This window comes from Molossus molossus, unplaced genomic scaffold, assembly GCF_014108415.1.
Source record: "Molossus molossus isolate mMolMol1 unplaced genomic scaffold, mMolMol1.p scaffold_m16_p_7, whole genome shotgun sequence".
NCBI classification, from domain to species: Eukaryota; Metazoa; Chordata; class Mammalia; order Chiroptera; family Molossidae; genus Molossus; species Molossus molossus.
Window position 1 is genome coordinate 18,849,543 of NW_023425401.1, and position 18,814 is coordinate 18,868,356.

General features: G+C 35.7%; 1 protein-coding gene across 2 annotated transcripts in view; it reads right to left on the minus strand.

Annotated features, from left to right (window-relative positions):
* ITGB8 (integrin subunit beta 8) overlaps positions 1-18,814 on the minus strand; it is a 93,570-nt gene that overhangs the window by 46,610 nt on the left and 28,146 nt on the right. The window contains exon 3 of one of the 2 annotated variants that reach the window (XM_036247452.1): positions 4,922-5,093. In XM_036247452.1, the coding sequence (XP_036103345.1) occupies positions 4,922-5,093 (172 nt within the window). The remainder of the gene's footprint in view (positions 1-4,921; positions 5,094-18,814) is intronic. The other variant, XM_036247451.1, reaches the window with a different exon arrangement.

Below are 18,814 nucleotides of genomic sequence, written 5' to 3' on the forward strand. Positions count from 1 at the left end.
TTTTTGTTCAGGTAGAGTGGGAGGGAGGGAGAGAGAGGAACAGAGAGAGAGACAGAGAAGCATCAATGTGAAAGGAACACATCAAGTGGCTGCCACCCGCACGACTGACCAGGGCCGGGGACAAACTGCAACCGAGGTACGCGCCCCTAGCGGGAACCGAACCCGGGTCTCTCTGGACCGCAGGCCAACGCTCTAACCGCTGAGCCAAATTGGCCAAGGCATCTTTATTATTATTTTTAAAATGTATCTTTATTGTTGAAAGTACTACATATGTCCCCCCCTTTTCCCATATTGCCCTCCTCCATCCCACTTCTGCCCCCCTTCACTGCACTATTGTCTGTGTCCTGAAAGGCCTGCATATTTATCACAGTAAGAAGCTAATATCTATGATTTCTTTCCTACAGTTTAGGGGAAACTCAGTTTCTCTCTTTAAGGGGAAAATAATATAATCTAGCCCCCAAATGTTTATGCAACCGTGTATATTATTATCGCCAGGAAAGCTTCATCCATTCTCATATCTTTTGAGATTCTAAAGGTTCAGATCCTTGTTTCCTTCAGTTAACACCGAAGGGAAGAAGTGAGTCTATTATATAGAATAAGAAAGAGAACTTGAAAGTTGAGACCTACTTAGAGCTATTGCCAGTATTAGTTTGAATAGCCCAAAGAATTCATTAAAAATTGTTAAAATGATTCTGAATCACTCAAATAATGGTGGGAGCATCTCTGAAGTACTTGCTACAAGAAATATAACTGGACACTAAGAAAAGATAATTTAAAATTTTTCTGCATAAGGTGAAATTAAAAAACCATAATAAAAGTTGTAAAAGTATAGCAGGAAAAAAGAGCAGCCAATTACTACTAATTATACTTGGGCAGGGGAAAGAGAAGGCCCAAGAATGAGACTGGTTTGAAATAGGAAGGCATAGACTCCAGCACAATTCTGAACTTTTCGTGGTGGGTAAAATGGGGTATATGTGCAGGGGTAGGGGAAGAACACACAATTCCTATATTTTAATGTTTTTTGAAAAAAAATATGAAGAATACCTGAAAATCTTACATTTTAAATTAAACTACACTAAAGGACTTTTTTCTTTACAATATTAAAATGAATCAAGTTTGAAATATTTTTCTGAATTAGTAAAGTAGGGATTATACTAATCCTTATCATATATATTGTATTACTCTGAAGCAGAATTAGAGAATTCTCTTCTCTTTCCTATCTTCCTAAAGATTTCACTTCAGTGTTAGGGAACATCAACTAGGATCAGTAACATATTTCTGTTATTATTTTTCCATAAGATTGAGAGGTAAAAGTAAGAAAAAAAAAGTATAGTTTAAGAAGTAAAAAGTAAAAATGTCATTTTAAAATCTCATTTTAAATATTTGTTGTATATACATATTTTTATATAGTCCTTCTAACATTCTTTTAAAAATTTAGTCAGTATATGATATTATAGAAATATCCATGAAAAAATTGTAAAATTCTTAATAGATGCTACATTGAAAGTCATGAATTTTTATCAGAAAAAATAAAGTGATTATCTATAAGTAAATCAAATAATTCAAAATCAATATTAGGAGATAAATACATTTTACACTTGGGTGTGTATTATATCAAACCTCAACTCTTATATGTTTCATGGTGGAAAAGACTTGGTCATTATGAGGAGTGATGTTTCTATATATCTGGAGTTGGCACAATATAGCTTTATATATTATGCCCCAAAGCTGGTATCTGTGATGTCACATACATTATTTAGATGAATTTAATAAATCTAATTTAATGACTCTTTGCTATATATGTGGATTATAAAATATAGTTTTGTTATAGCTATGTTGGAAAGATGACTTACACATATTAGACAGTTATACTAATTTGTAGTGGCAAATTGAATAAAATCAAGCCCCATAATGATTGACATAGACATTAAAACATTTTTCTTTTTTATTCTTCCACTACCCATGATCTTATCCATACTGCCTTCACTTACCATTTCATGTTGTCGTCTTCTCTGTCTCTATCTCCAGTCTGTATCTCCCCTGAATTTCAGCCTCAGACAAGTAAATTACTACCTCAACCTAAGTAGTTTCAATATGAACTCATTACCACCCCCTCCAGAGAGGGCAGTCTTCCCCCTCTCACCTAGTTGCTTAAGCCAGAGCCATGTGTGCCCATGCCCATCATCAATCACCAACCTCTGAGGATGCTAGCTCCCCATTATCTTTCAAGTCTGTCCATTTTTCTCCTGTCTTATTACTGTTACTGTCATTATTATCATTACTATTATTGTGGAAACAGCACTGAAACAATGATTAAACTTTTGAACTGTTAATTTATAGTCTTGGGAGGATTAAATCACCATTATGGTCAAGTGAAATTCACTGAAGTACATACATTTAAATGTAACAAATCGGTAGGGAAAAAATGCACCTTGTAATGTCAAATCTTCAAATAATCTTTAAAAAGACATTTTTAATGGACATATTCATATTAATCAGAGGCAAATAATATATAAGCTTCATGTGTATTTAACTTCTTATATCTTCATTAGGTATTTTAGGGTTTCCCCTTTTCTTGAGTTAATTTTTAATTGCATATTTTATCTCTATATTATCTATATTATCAAGATTTATTCATTTTACCATTTTTTTGTATGTTTAAGATTTTCTTAAAGTCTTTTTTCCATTAGTTGTTTCTCTGGTTACAGTCTATATAATTAAGTTATTTACTTTTTGTCCTCTTTTCGTAACTAGATTTGCCAACAATTTATTTATTTGATTGGGCTTTACAAAGAATCAGCTCTTGGGTTTATGCATTCATTTTATTTTTTTAGTTTCTATTTTAAATTTTATTTTATTTTATTTTTTTTATTATTATTTTTTTTAATCCTCACCCGAGGACATTCTTCCATTTTTTCTTCAGATAGAGTGGGAGGGAGAGAGAGGAAGAGAGAAAGAGAGAAAGAGAAACATCGACGTGAAAGGGACACATCGAGTGGCTGCCACCCGCACGACCAACCAGGGCCGGGGACAAACTGCAACCAAGGTATGCGCCCCCAGCGGGAACCGAACCCCGGTCTCTCTGGACCGCAGGCCGACGCACTAACCGCTGAGCCACACCGGCCAGGGCTAAATTTTACTATTTTATTCTTATGAATTTCTTCTTCTTGTTTTCCTTATGTTATTTCGTTTTTGTTGTTCCTATATTATTATTTGGATACTTAGTCAATTTTTGTTCATTCTTCTTTAATAATAAAAACATAATGTTTTGAATTTTCCTGAGAACAACTTGTCACATCACATATATTGTGATTTATGTTGCTGTTATTATTGTTGTTATTAAATAGTCAATGACTACAGTTGTGATTTATTCTTGAAGACAGAATTTATTTAGGAGAAGTTTTTCTTAGTTTCTCTGTTATTTAATATTTGTTTACCCTCTCATAGTGATTTCAAATTTTACTGCACCATACACAGAGATATTGGTCTATAAAAACAGTTTTACTTTTTGGAATTCCGTTTTCTTGTCTAAAATGTGATTAATTTCTGAAAATATGTCATGGATTTTGAAAATATTATTTTATATATCAAGTGCTATGGACCAAATTATGTCCCTCCCCATTAATGTGTTGAAGCCCTAACTCACAATGTAATTGTGTTTAGAGATGGGGCCTTTGGGAGATAATCAGATTTAGATGAGGTCATGATGGTGGGGCTTTTATGATGGGATTAGTGCCCTTCTAAGGAGAAATACTAGAGAGCTCTTTCTGTATCTCTTTTTCTCTCGGTCACTCTCTTCCTCTCTAGGAACTGAACCTGCTAGCACCTTGATCTTGGATTTTCTAGCCTCCAGAACTTTGAGAAAATACATTTCTGTTGTTTAAGCCACTTTGTGTATGGCATTTTGTTACAGCAGCAACAGAATGTGGCAAGCACAAAATCTTATTTTCATTTTCTGTGTATCATTTTCCAACTGTTGCTCCTATATGTCCATACTGTGCTGTATAAGGTGTTTTATATGGTGCAGTGCACAATTTTAATTAAAAGCTGGGAATATGCTCATGGCCAGAAAAGAAAAGGACTTTGTTTATCTGGTAATCTGAGTGTAGAAGAAATAGTTCTTCTTTGGAATAGGGAGGTTGTGTGTCAGTAATTGTTATTTAAAAATTTAATGACAGGACAAGACCACCCAGAATGAAATAATAAAGGCTTGTATACTGGTTAAAACTAAACACATTTAATTGATTGATGCATACCTGTGTACCTGAACTTATCTTGCCATATAAGATTGTACACTGGGATTCTCTAGCACTGGAGGAAAATGAGTAATTTCTAGTGGCCTACTATGTATTCCAAACTGTGGAATACAATGTGATGGAAAGGCAAGTACACAAGAAATATAGGAGGAAAAGTGTGTATTAATCTCAGGGGCCATCATAAAGTTTCACAAGTTAATTATCACAATTATGAATTGCAGTTTTGTGTCTGTAAGTTTATCACAATGGCTCTAACTTAATTCACATCACTCATTAATTAATTATTCAACCAATAAATTTAACACATACTTATGGAATGCTTACTATATGCCAGCACTCTGCTAAGCATTGGAGAAACAGAGAGGAATAAAATATGTTCTCTTTCTTCCTGAGCTGGCAGTAGAGGACACATTACACTACAACATGAACAAGTCTGGAAACACATAATTATAATACAGTGCGGTCAGGTTTGCTAGAGTGTCTGAGGCCACACAGCTAGCTAGCTGTAGGCATAATAAAGACTAGAATACTGACTTCCTGATTCTGAGCCCACTGCTATTTCACTACAACAATACTGCCTGCCACAAAATATTAAATATGAGCAAATAAAATTAAATGTCACTTCAAATTAAGAATCATCATAGTTTATTTGGAAATCACCAAACCTGGACGCAGCTGGACCAACACTTCGCCTGGTGTCACTTGGGTATTAATTTCATTTTCACTTGGTATTACGTGCACAGATGGGTATTCTATTGAATCAACTGAGCATCCTTTGCTTATTAAATTGGAAACAGTATCACAACGTTCACTCCTTGATCCACCTGAAATGAAATCCTGTTTAAAAGAAGGAAAATCACTGACATTTTTAGTGCATAACATGTCAATTATAACCAAAGAAAACCACATAACAAATGTTGCAAAAAGCCATCTTCTAATATTGCACCACTTATGCAACTATTCAAAATAGCCGCAAGTTTCCAATAAGAGTACTGGCAAATTTGTTTTAAGTAAAGCTTTAATTTCTAAATCTTACTAAAAAAAAAAAAAAAAAAGAAAATGAATATTAAAGAGGAGATTTAAACCAAGTACTTTAAATATTGTTAACTGATCACTGTAAAATTATACCAACTTAATCCTTTCTAAATATTTTACTTTGGGAAGCCTGCTCCAAAAGAAAATTTATACAAAATAGACCATTCAGTGGTTCCAAATTTAAGCCTTAGTTCTTAAAGAACTCAACTGGTATATTTATTTTATACTATTATGTTTGGAATATGAGAGCAAATCCTCAGAAGTCACATACCTAATTACAGAAAATTCATAAGAGAATTAATTGAAAATCTACATCACTTAGACTATGAAATCTGCCAACTTCTTATATACACAACAGTAATTCAATAAACCAAGGATGATCAATGCCTATAATAACGCAGGGAGATAAGATGGCAGCTCAAATTCTCCTGCTTCTGCAACTGAATCTAGAACTTTCAATACCATTCAGCATTGGCTAGTTGATGTTTGTCCAATAGCCATCCAATAAAATTTGAATTAATGGAGCAACCTTAAAATTTAATTTATCTTAACTAAGAAAAACAAAACAAAAACTATTAGCTTTATTCTTCATTAACCATTCAGGTTCTTTCCTAAGAACAAGATATGTATTGAAAACTATAGGTCTTCATCAAAATGGTGGCGGAGTGAATGGAAGCTACACAGACCATCTCCCAGGACAAAACAGGAATTATAATGAAAATAAAGACAAATTATTGGGAAAAAGCAACAGAAAAGTAGCTTGTGAGGACCATATAACCAAGGACACTGAATGGATCCTGGTAGAATTGTGGAGGTGTGAGAGGGGGGCTGGGAGCCCATGGACAGCAGCAGTCTGTGCTGTGAGCAGCGCCCTTGGGGTTAAACTCCAAGTGCTCCACAGTGCCGAAAGCTGGGACAGAGCACTAAAATAGCCACAGCCACTCACCTTGGGCTCTGGCAGAGGGAGGGCAGACTGGACTGGAACTGTGTGGGGACACTTGAGATTTGGAGGGTGCTCACAGCTTTTGCTGAGTTGAGGCCACACAGGACTGTGGTCATCTTACTCCTTCCTAGGATTCTAGGGAGAGGTGGCGCCCCACCCTCGGTGATTCAATCCCACCCAGGGCCCAATGAAATGCAAATTGAGGCCCATTAACAACCAGCATCTGCCTACTCTCAGGAAATCACCTTACTAGGAACACCTGAGGGAGTTTTTCATTCAACTGAGAACCCAAGGCTCTTCAAGTAACCGCAATTGAGCCTCTAGGCAAAAAGCTAGAGGATAACTGAACCATTCCTGGGCTTGCAACTCTACCCAGGAAAGTAAGACTTGACAGTGGTGTTTAACATGGGTCCTTCCTTGCTCATCCAAACACAGTAGAGGGAGGAACAAACATCAGAACACCAACACCCACAGGGAAAATTTGGCAGGCTCCAAAACCAACTGAGATAGCCAAAATGGTGAAACAAAGAAACAAATCTCATTTTTTTAAATTGGGTTCTGTGTCTTCCTTTTGTTGAGTTGTATGAGTACTCTATATATTTTGGAAATTAACTCCTTATCTGATGTATCATTGGCATTGATGCTCTCCCATACAGTGGGCTGCCTTTCCATTTTGATGGTTGTTTCTTTTGCTGTGCAGAATCATTTTAGTTTGATATAGTCTCATGTGTTCATTTTTGTTTGTTTGTTTCTGTTGCCTTAGGTGATGTATCAGTGAAAATTCTGCTGTATATGATGTCTGAAATTTTGTTGCCTACATTTTCTTCTAGGATTTTTATGGATTCACGGGTCACATAGCAGCACTATTTACAATAGCTAAGATCTTGAAACACCCCAAGTGTCCATCAGTAGACTAATGGATAAAAAAGCCGTGGTACATATACACAATGGAGTACTATGCAGCTGTAAGAAAGAAAGATGTCTTGTCCTTTGAGACGACATGGAGGGACCTGGAAAGTATTATCCTAAGCGAAACAAGCCAAGCATAAAAAGACAAATATGACATGATCTCACTTATTTGTGGAATATAATGAATATAACAGTCTGACGAATAGAGTAGACCCAGAGACGTGGAAGTAGGGTACAGACTGACAACCCTCAGAAGAGGGGGTGTGGGGGAAGGGAAGAGATAAACCACGGAACTTATATGCATGTAAGCATAACCATTGGACATGGACAACAAAGCCAGGGATGGGGTAGGGGGAATGAGGAGGAGGGTATCAGTAGGGGGGAAAGGAGAAACATCTGTAACAAAAATAAAATTAAAATTGAATAAAATACATATTTAACATACAGAAATTAAAAAAAGAAAGAAAGAAACAGATCGCAAATAAAGAACAAGAGACCTCCACTGAAGATGAGATAAATGAAATGCAGTTAAGCAAGTTAACAGAGCTACAATTCAGAGCCATGATCTTGAGGAAGCTCAACAGCATGTGTAAGGATATCAGCACCATGAGTAAAGACATAGAAACATTGAAAATCAACCATCTGGAAAAGAAAAACCACCAAGAAGAAATGAAGAATGACATAGCAGAAATAAAAAACACATTGGAAGGACTAAACAGCAGAGAAGAGGAAGCTGAGGACTGGATCAGTGAGTTAGAAGACAGGGTAGAAAAAATCAACCAATCAGAAAATCAAAAGGAAAAAACAATTAAAAACAGGAAGACAGCTTAAGAGAACTGTGGAACAACTGGAAATGTAATAATACTCGCATCATAGGAATCCCTGAAGAAGAAGAAAATGAGCAAGGTTTAGAGAATATATTTGAAGAAATAATGACAGAAAACTTTCCTAATTTGGTGAAGGAAGAAGGCATTCAAGATTAAGAAGTACAGAGATCCCCAGGTAAGAAGAACCCAAAGAGGCCCACACCAAGACACATAGTAATTAAAAAGCTAAAAATTAAAGACAAAGAAAGAATCCTAAAGGCAGCAACAGGTAAGCAACAGGTTACCTACAAAGGAAGCTCCACAATGCTACTAGCTGACTTCTCAATAAAAACACTACAGGCCAGAAGAGAATGGCATGAATTAATCAAGGTCATGTAAAACAAGTATCTGAATCCAAGACTATTCTACCCAGCAAGGCGATTATTGAAAACAGAAGGTCAAATAAAGAGCTTCCCCGGGGGGAAAAAAAAAGGCTAAAGGAATACATTAGCACCAAACCAACACTGCACGAAATGTTAAAAGGACTGCTGTAATTAGTAAAATAAATAGGGAGAAAAATATAACCACACTAAACAAAAAATGGCAATAAATAAGTACATATCTATAATCACCTTAAATGTAAATGGACTGAATGCTCTGATAAAAAGACACAGAGTAGCTGATTGCATAAGAAAGCAAGATTCATATATATGTTTCCAAGAGACCCACCTCACAACAAAAGACTCACAAAGGTTGAAAGTGAAGAGATGGAAAAAAATCTTTCAAGCAAATGGAAAGGGAAAAAAATCTGGGTTAGCAATACTCATACCTGATAAAATAGATTTCAAAATGAAGGCCATAACTAGAGATAAAGAAGGCCACTACAGAAAGGACCTATCCAACAAGAAGATATAACCTTGGTAAACATATATGCACCCAATTTAGGAGCACCAAAATATATTAAAAATCTTCTGGAGGACTTCAAAGGAGAAACCAACAGCAATACAATCATAGCAGGGGACTTCAACATCCCGCTGACATCACTGGATAGATCCTCTAGACAAAAAATTACTAAGGAAACAGAGACTCCAAATGAAGCACTAAACCAAATGGATTTAATAAATACCTACAGAGAATTACACCCCAAAACTAGAGAATTCACATTCTTCTCAAGTGCACATAGGACATTCTCAAAGATAGACCACATGTTAGGACACAAACTAAGTCTCTACAAGTTCAGTAAGATTGAAATCATATCAAGCATCTTCTCAGATCACAATGGCATGAAACTAGAAATCAATTGCAACAAGAACATGTGCAAAGACATTGGAACACATGGAGGCTAAATAGCATGTTATGAAACAATGAATGGGTTACCAAGGAGATCAAGGAAGAAATTTAAAACTTCCTTGAAACCAATGAACATGAACACACAACAACCCAAAATCTATGTGATGCAGCGAAAGCAGTTCTGAGAGGGAAGTTCATAGCACTACAGGCCTACCTCAAGAAACAAGAAAAATTTCTAATAGACTATCTAACCTCACACCTTAAAGAACTAGGAAGCAAACAAAAAGAAATCCCAGAGCGAGTAGATTAGAGCAGAAATAAATGACATAGAGACCAAAAAAAAAAAAAAAAAGCAAAGGATCAATGCAAGAAAGAGGTGATTTTTCAAAAAGATAAACAAGATTGATGGACCCTGAGCTAGACTCACCAAGAAACAAAGAGAGAGAACACAAATACACAAAAGCAGAAATGAAAGAGGAGAAGTAACAACTGACACCACAGAAATACAAAGGATCAGTAACAAATACTATGAACAATTTTATGGCAACAAATTCGACAAGCGAAATGGACAAATTTCAAGAAACACATAGTCTGGCAAAATTGGACCGGGAAGAGATAGAAAACTTGAACAGAACAATAACAACTAAGGAAATTGAAGAGGTAATCAGGACTCTCCCAGCAAACAAAAGCCCAGAGCCGGTTGGCTTCATGGGGGAGTTTTACCAAACATTCAAAGAAAAACTAACACCCATTCTTCTCAAACTATTTCAAAAAATTCAAGAAGAAGGAAGACTTCTAAATTCATTTTATGAGGCCAGCATAATTCTAATTCCAAAACCAGAAAAAGACACTACAAAGAAAGAAAACTACAGGCCTATATCCCTGATGAACATAGATGCCAAAATCCTGAACAAAATACTAGCAAATCGGATCCAGCAAGACATCAAAAAAATTATTCACCATGACCAAGTGGGATTCATCCCAGGGATACATGGCTGGTACATTTGCAAATAAATATGATACAACACATAAACAAAATGAAGAATAAAAACCACATGATCATATCAAAAGATGCTGAAAAAGCATTGGACAAAATCCACCACTCATTTCTGATAAAAATTCTCAGTAATGTGGGAATAGAGGGAATGTATCTTGACGTAATAAAGGCCATATATGAAAGACCTACAGCCAATATCATACTCAATGGGCAAAAACTAAAAGCATGTTCCTTAAGAACAGGAACAAGACAGGGATGCCCATTTTTGCCACACTTATTAACATAGTACTGGAAGTCTTAGCCACAACAATCAGACATGAAGAAAAAATAAATGCGATCCAAATCAGAAAGGAGGAAGTGAAGTTGTCATTATTTGCAGATGACATGATCTAATACATAGAAAACCCTAAAGACTCCATCAAAAATCTACTAGACTTAATAAATGAATTTGGCAATGTAATAGGACGCAAATTTAACATCAAGAAATCGATGACATTCTTATACACCAATGATGAAGTCACATAAAGAGAAACTTAAAAAACAATTCCATTTACGATTGCCGCAAAAAAATTAAGATACCTAGGAATAAACTTAACCAAAGAACTAAAGGACCTATTTGCAGAAAACTACAGGACATTGAACAAAGAAATAGATGAAGATATAAAAAAGTGGAAGAACATACCTTGTCCATGGATTGGAAAAATTAACATCATTAAAATGTTCATATTACCAAAAGCAATGTATAGATTCAATGCAATCCCCATCAAAATACCAATGACATATTTCACAGAACTAGAACAAATACTTCAAAAGTTCATATGGAACCAAAAAAGACCCGCAATAGCCACAGCAATCTTGAAAAAGAAGAATAAAGTTGGAGGAATCACATTACCGGATTTCAGGTTATACTACAAAGCCACTGTAATCAAAACAGCCTGGTACTGGCACAAGAACAGACATATAGATCAGTGGAACAGAACAGAGAACTGAGGCAATATGCTCAATTAATATTTGACAAAGGTGGCAAGAGCATACAGTGGAGTAAAGACAGCCTCTTTAATAAATGGTGTTCGGAAAATTGGACAGCTACATGCAAAAAAATGAAACTAGACCATCAACTTACACCATACACAAAAATAAACTTAAAATGGATAAAAGACTTAAATGTGACTCATGAATCCATAAAAATCCTAGAAGAAAATGTAGACAACAAAATTTCGGACATCATACACAGCAGAATATTCACTGATACATTACCTAAGGCAACAGAAACAAAGGAGAAAATGAACACATGGGACTACATCAAACTAAAAAGCTCTACACAGCAAAAGAAACAATCATCAAAATGGAAAGGCAACGCACTGTATGGGAGAACATCATTGCCAATGATACATCAGATAAAGGGTTAATTTCCAAAATATATAGAGTACTCATACAACTCAACAAAAGGAAGACAAAGAACCCAATTAAATAATGGGCAGAGGAGCTAAATAGACACCTCCCCAAACAGGACATACAAATGGCCAAGAGACATAGGAAGAAATGCTCAACATCATTAATTATCAGAGAGATGCAAATTAAAACAACAATGAGGTATCACTTCACACCTGTCAGAATGGCCGCCATCAACAAATCATCGAACAACAATATTGGCAAGGTTGTGGAGAAAACGGTATGCTAGTACACTGTTGGTGGGAATGCAGACTGGTGCAGCCACTATGGAAAACACTATGGTGTTTCCTCAAAAAATTAAAAATTGAATTGCCATTTGATCCAGTGATCCCACTTCTAGGAATATATCTAAGAAGCCTGAAACACCAATCAGGAAGAATATATGAAATAGCAGCACTATTTACAATAGCTATGATCTGGAAACAGCCCAAGTGTCCATCAGTAGACTAATGGATAAAAAAGCCGTGGTACATATACACAACGGAGTATTATGTAGCTGTAAGAAAAAAGATCTCTTATTCTTTGAGACAACATGGAGGGACCTCGAATGTATTATCTTAAGGGAAACAATTTAAGCAGAGAAAGACAAATATCACATGATGTCACTTATTTGTGGAAATAATGAACATAACAGTCTGAGGAATAGAGTAGACCCAGAGACGTGGAAGTAGGGTACAGACTGACAACCCTCAGAAGAGGGGGTGGTGGTGAGGGAAGAGTTAAACCACAGAACTTATATGCATGTAAGCATAACCAATGAACATGGACAACAAAGCCAGGTATTGGGTTGGGGGGGATGGGGAGGAGAGTGTCAATGGGGAAAAAAAGGAGAAACATCTGTAACAAAAATAAATTAATAAAAATGTAAAAAAGAAAAAAAATACAGAAATATGTTTTATTATGTGTAATGTTGACCTGAATCTTTCTGGCCATTTCAATCTGGCATTCAGTCATTCCTTCTTTAGTGCAGCTGATTCAGAAAACTGGATTTCCTTGCCCTGGCCAGTTTGGCTCAGCGGTTAGAGCGTCGGCCTGCAGTCCGGAGAGACCCGGGTTCGGTTCCCGCTAAGGGCGCGTACTTCGGTTGCAGTTTGTCCCCGGCCTTGGTTGGTCGTGTGGGTGGCAGCCACTCGATGTGTCCCTTCACGTCGATGTTTCTCTCTCTCTCTCCCTTCCTCTCTCTCCCTCCCACTCTATCTGTACAAAAAAATGGAAAAAATATCCTCGGGTAAGGATTAAAAAAAAAAAAAAAGAAAACTGGATTTCCAATCAATTAATCATGCAATCAAATAATGTGGATTGAATACCTACTCAGAGACAGAGTTTGCTAGGTGCCGAGTTTACAGAATGGATCAAGACAGACAGAGTTCTTGTCATCAAAGGGTCAATAGGCCATTGGTGAATTTAGCTATTAAGCAAGTAAATGTAATTATCATGGGCATTAAACTTAGGGGAAGCACAGATTGTCCTAGGTTATAGAGATTATAAAGTTTAATATTAGCTGAATGTGAGATCTCCTACTAATTACGGATTGGGACATCTCTGGCAGTGGAGAGTAATTAGATAAGGTTATGTATGGTAGGCAATATAAAAACATTCATACAAGGATTTTAATTTAGTTCCCATCTCAATTTGTAACTAAAGTTGGAAAACTAGGAACAGTGGGACAATTACAACCCTATGGCTTTAGTACTAAAATATGCATTTTACATTTTTGAAATGCTGTAGAACAACAAAAAAGAAGAATGTGTAACAGAGTATGTAACCCACAATACTTAAAAATTTTTACTATGTGATCCTTTACAGTACTGATTCTTAGTGTGGAGCATACTTGTAATAAAAATTTAATTTAAAGACAATAGAGAATATTTCCTTTTAAGTCAAGCTTTTCAGGTGTCATTTGGTAAATGACTTCATGGAAACAGAAAAATTCAATTTGCTTTGTTATTGACCGTATACCTTAATTTCAAAGCCTTAATTTTGTGTATCTAAATCTATCCTATCTATTGGTAAAACTCAGAAATACTGAGCATGAGATTTGGTTTATAGACAATTTGGAATTCCCCAGAGAAAGGTAGCATATACGTCTGTCATATGTGTAACTTTCCTTCAGAAAGCCTCTGGGTAGATGGAGCCTGGGGAATATGTACTCATTCCTGCCTCACGTGACAAGACACAGACCAAGAGCCACATGTGTTTTACAGATGTGGAAACCCCAAGCCTTCAAATCAGGAAAGGAATAAAGTACAAATAACTGATTTTTCTTTTTAGCCAGGGGTTTTGCTATTTGTATATACAGAATGGAAAAGAAGTGAGTGTGGTTAATTCACTGCAACTATACATCAAACTATGCCATTTGTCCTTAAAATGTCAAATCAGTTTGCTGACATAGGCCAAATAGTCTCAATTATTCTGCAGTGTCTAAATCAGCATGACTGTTTTTATTTCACTGTAAAAAAGCAGTGTTGTACACCTGAAACTAATATAATATTATATGCCAACTATAATTTAAAAGTTCTTTGAAAGAATGTGAAAAGGAGATGGGATGTTGTTTGCATTTTTAAGTAGCATGGTCAGATGACATTTGAACAAAACTGTGAAGGATCAGAGAGTGAACTACAGGGATTTCTAGAGGGAAAAATACACGAAGAGGGAACATACTGTGTAAATGCCCCAGACAGAAAGAAGTATGTCTGGCTTGGGCAAGGCCAATGCAGAGGCCAGAAATAATAATAATAGAAATAAAGTAGCTAACTTCTGTTGAAAAAAAAAAAACAGTGAAGTTATAAAAACATTGCCAATTTGACAATTAGGTTTGAAAAGGGAAGAAAAGACTGTGGCATCAAAATAAAGAATGGAATGCTGCCCCTATCCACTGTGGCCTACTTTCCACTTTGTATAAAAGAAAAGAATTTGAAGCCACACCCGTTTAATTTTTGGTGTTTTGTGGCATTTTAATTTCTTCTAATTCTTATGTTTTACTTTTTCTACAAGAAATACTCAAGCAAACTCATACTTCAGCTGTCTGCATCTAAAACCTATTTGGTGATGATGTTTTGTTGAATTGTACACGAGCTCTGTATGGTTTTGTTAACCAACGACCCCTTTTAAACTCAATGACAACAACAAAACTAGGATCAAATGTTGAGTTTTTAAATCTGGCATCAAATTCTATAGTATAAATTTAGTTATTTTGAAGTTATTAATTAAATTGATATTACAGTCATGGAATTTTTTTTCTTTTGTTGTTAATCCTCACTAGAGGATATTTTTCCATTGATTTTTAGAGAAAGTAGAAAGGAGGGAGGGAGAGAGAGAGGGAGCGAGAGAAACATCGATGTGAGAGACACTCATTGACTGGTTGCCTCCCACACGACCCCAGTCAGGATTGGGGATTGAACCTGCAACCCAAGTATGTGCCTTTGACTGGGAATCAAACTTCTGACCTTTTGGTCCTAGGGCAGATGCTCTAACTGTTGAGCCATACTGGCCAGGACCAGTCATGGAAATTTATGTCATATATAAATTTCCTCAAAAGTGTTTCATTGTGTTTACTGTATAACTTAAGTATCCTGTTCTTTCTAAAATATATTAATTTATATTTTCACAAATAAAAAATAAAACCTATATGGTCCTAGGTTTAATTTTATTCAGGTCATAATAATCTCTTAGCTAAAGTGCTTACAACTAACTGATCATTAATTTAGCCTCAGGGCATGAATAATAAATATAAAACATACCAATTAAATGTTTTTAAACTTTATTTATTTTACTTTTCAATTACAGTTGACATTTGATGCTGTATTAGTTTCAGGAGTACAGCATAGCAGTTAGACATTTATATAACTTATGAAGTTATCATCCCAATAAGTCTGATACCATGTATAGTTATTACAATTTTAGTGACTATATTCTCAGAAGACTGTACTTGACATCCTGTAATTGTTTTGAAACTGCCTATTTGTACTTCTTAATCCTTTCACCTTTTTCACCCAACCTCCCAAACCTGCTCCCATCTGGGAACCATCAGTTTGTTTCTGTATCTATGAGTTTGTTTCTGTTTTGTTTGTTTATTCTGCTTTTTAGATCCCACATGGAAATGAAATCATATGGTACTTGTCCTTCACTGTGACTCATTTCACCCGGGACAATACCCTCTAGGTCCATGTTGTCCCAGGTAGTAAGATTTCATCCTTTTTATGGGTAAGTAATACTCAATTTTATATACAGGGTGGAGCAAAAGTAAGTTTACAGTTGTTTGTATGGAAAATAGTACAATAATTAATAAATAATAATACAAGAATAAATTTCATATTTCTTATATTCACAACTATAAACCTACTTTTTGCCCCACCTTGTATGTACTAGTTCCTCTTTATTCATTTGTCTCTTGACTGTGGCCCATTTAATCCATTTACATTTAAGGTAATTATTGATAAATACATGCTTATTGCCATTTTATTAATAGTTTTCTGATTGACTTTGTAGTTCTCTGTTTTTATTATCTTTCTCTTTTCTCTTGTATGTTGATGACTTTCTGGAGTGTTGTATTTGAATTCCTTTCTCTTTATTTCTTGTATAGCTCTTGTAGATTTTTGGTTTGTGGTTTCCACGTGCTTCATATATACTAAGCTATGATTATAACAGTCTATTTTAAGTTAATAGTTGCTTAAGTTCAAACACTTTCTAAAATGGCTACCATTTTTACTTACCCCCTTCATGTTTATGTTTTCTTTTTCATTATATTTTACTTCTTTTGTGTGTTTGTGTGTATCCCTAAATTTACTATTGTAATTACATATGATCTTCCTACTTTTGCCTTTTAACCTTTTACTAGCTTTAGTGTTGGTTGATCCACTGCTTTTACTATGTGTTTGCCTTTGTCCATGAGAATTTTTTATTCTTTATGATATTTTCTTATTCATATTTTTATTTTTTTATTCTTTTTTGAAAAAGTCGCTTTAACATTCTTATAATATTGGTTTGATGGTGATGAACTCAATCAGCTTTTCTTTCACTTTTGTCCAGCTTTGAAAATCATGTAAACCAGGCTTAATTTGTTACTGTTTATCTTGTCTCATCATGAACAGATAAAATGGCATCTTCCTTCCTTGTCTCACCATCCTTGCTCATTGAGGAATAATAGACATCAACTGCATGCATGCCTATGTGGTGGGCTATCTTTCAAAATTAACTACCGCATTCTTTCTCTTTATGTCAGGTCAGCCTGTAGAAGTGGACAGCTCCTTCTGTTAATGATGTGGCTGGTGGCCAAGTCCAAACACTGGTTGCTTCCCGTAGGGTTGTGTTCTTAACACAGGCAATTCTCTGATTTTTCCTAAGCCTGAATGAATTGCTCCAGAGTCTCACTGAAGTTCTTGTCATAGCAACTCCCAATTCTTAAGCAATGTCTGTTTGCCAGATGCTTTGCACACACTGTTTCACTTAATCTTCACAACAATGTGTTACAGGTGCAGTTATTATTTCCATTTTAGAGCTAGGGAAAACTGAGGTTCCAAGTGGATAAGTTAACATGTCCACATTAATACAGTTAGAAATTGATGGAACTGAGATAGGAATCCAAGGTGATCTCATTTCAGGGCCTGCTTTTTTAGTCTATAAATTAGACCACCCTTCACGTAGAAAATTTGGGGACATGAATAGCCAAGGCATTTCTGAATATTTTCTGAGTTCCCTTCATGAGGATTTGACCAACAGTAACCACAGGTTTTGTCTTCCCTGCTCTGGCAGCCAGCCACCTTTCCCCACTGGCTTACCTCCTTCCATTTGACCAGACATGCCCTTGAATGCTCAAAATTCCTCCTCCCCTGGCAGAACTGACATTGCAAATCCCATAACTGTGACTCTCCAGATTTCTCGTGCTACCAGAGGTGTGAGATAGAGTGGGGGTTCCTCTGGATCCAGGCATTCTATGTGGTTTGCATGATGCATTTATTTAACTGAAAACTAGGTTTCTGAACTATCTTTTGAAAGTCCTTCTAAACTACACTCACTAAAGTTCTCAGCAACTGATGTCAAGTTGGCACAAACTTCATGACTAAGGATCTTCCTTAGTGATACAGTAAAAATCTACAATGGAGTATTGGGTTAGGGTCAGGAAATATCAAACCATGACACATTCTTGACAGAGAAGAACTTGGCAGTAAACTTTAAACTCAAGGTGATAGATCTGAGGACAAGGAGGCTCAGAGGATGGAGTGAATTATGTCTGGTCATTTGACTCAAAGGAAGTGGAAGCAATGAGATTAGTCCCAGATACTTTGGAATTGTCCTCTTATAACATTGCCTGGTTCCATGGGTTTTGAGTGACATCTGGTTTTTTCACTGGTAAACTCCAGTATATATTGAGGAAGCCTTGAGGCTATCAGTAGGAGGGGTGCTTACTTTCAGAATGGCTACTGTTTTCTGAACCCCTCCCATGCCTCTTTCTTGACTTGCTTCATAGAAGAAAGTAATGTCCACCATTCTTTGCTATTTTTCAACTTTCTTTTTCCTCCTGGAAGATGCATAAGAGCAAGCAGGAATAGGAGAGGTTGGAGAGGTGATGGTAGGTGCAGCTTTTGAACTAAATCAGAGGAGGTAAAGCTAGAGATTTATCTTCATGTCAAGCAAAAGGCCATTAAAGATTTATTTGTTCCAATTTATGGACTACATAAATAAATTCAAAATTACCTAGGCAGTCTCATAAAAGAAATCCCAAATTAGCAGATGGCTTCTTCAGTGCAACTTATTATGTAAGGTAGTTCTGATGGAAGATTATCAACAACACTCACAAAACAACTTTAGAGCCAAGAAAGAAGGGATATATTATAATTATTTTACTAAGAAGTTTTGGAATATGTTTCTCTTGTTAGAATATAAAACACTAATTTCGAACAGTAAACATTTCTGAATTATTTTCCATTCCACAGAATTTAAATGTACACAGTATCACATGATCAGGGTCACATGTCAAAATACAATCATGCCATTTTCCATAAGCAATTAAAGAATTGATGTACAATGTTATGATAGAGTAAATCACTTATCTCCAAGTATTTAAAATAAAAACGAATGAAACAGACCAATAAATTAGTCTGCTTTTCTTTAATAAGCAAGTACATGA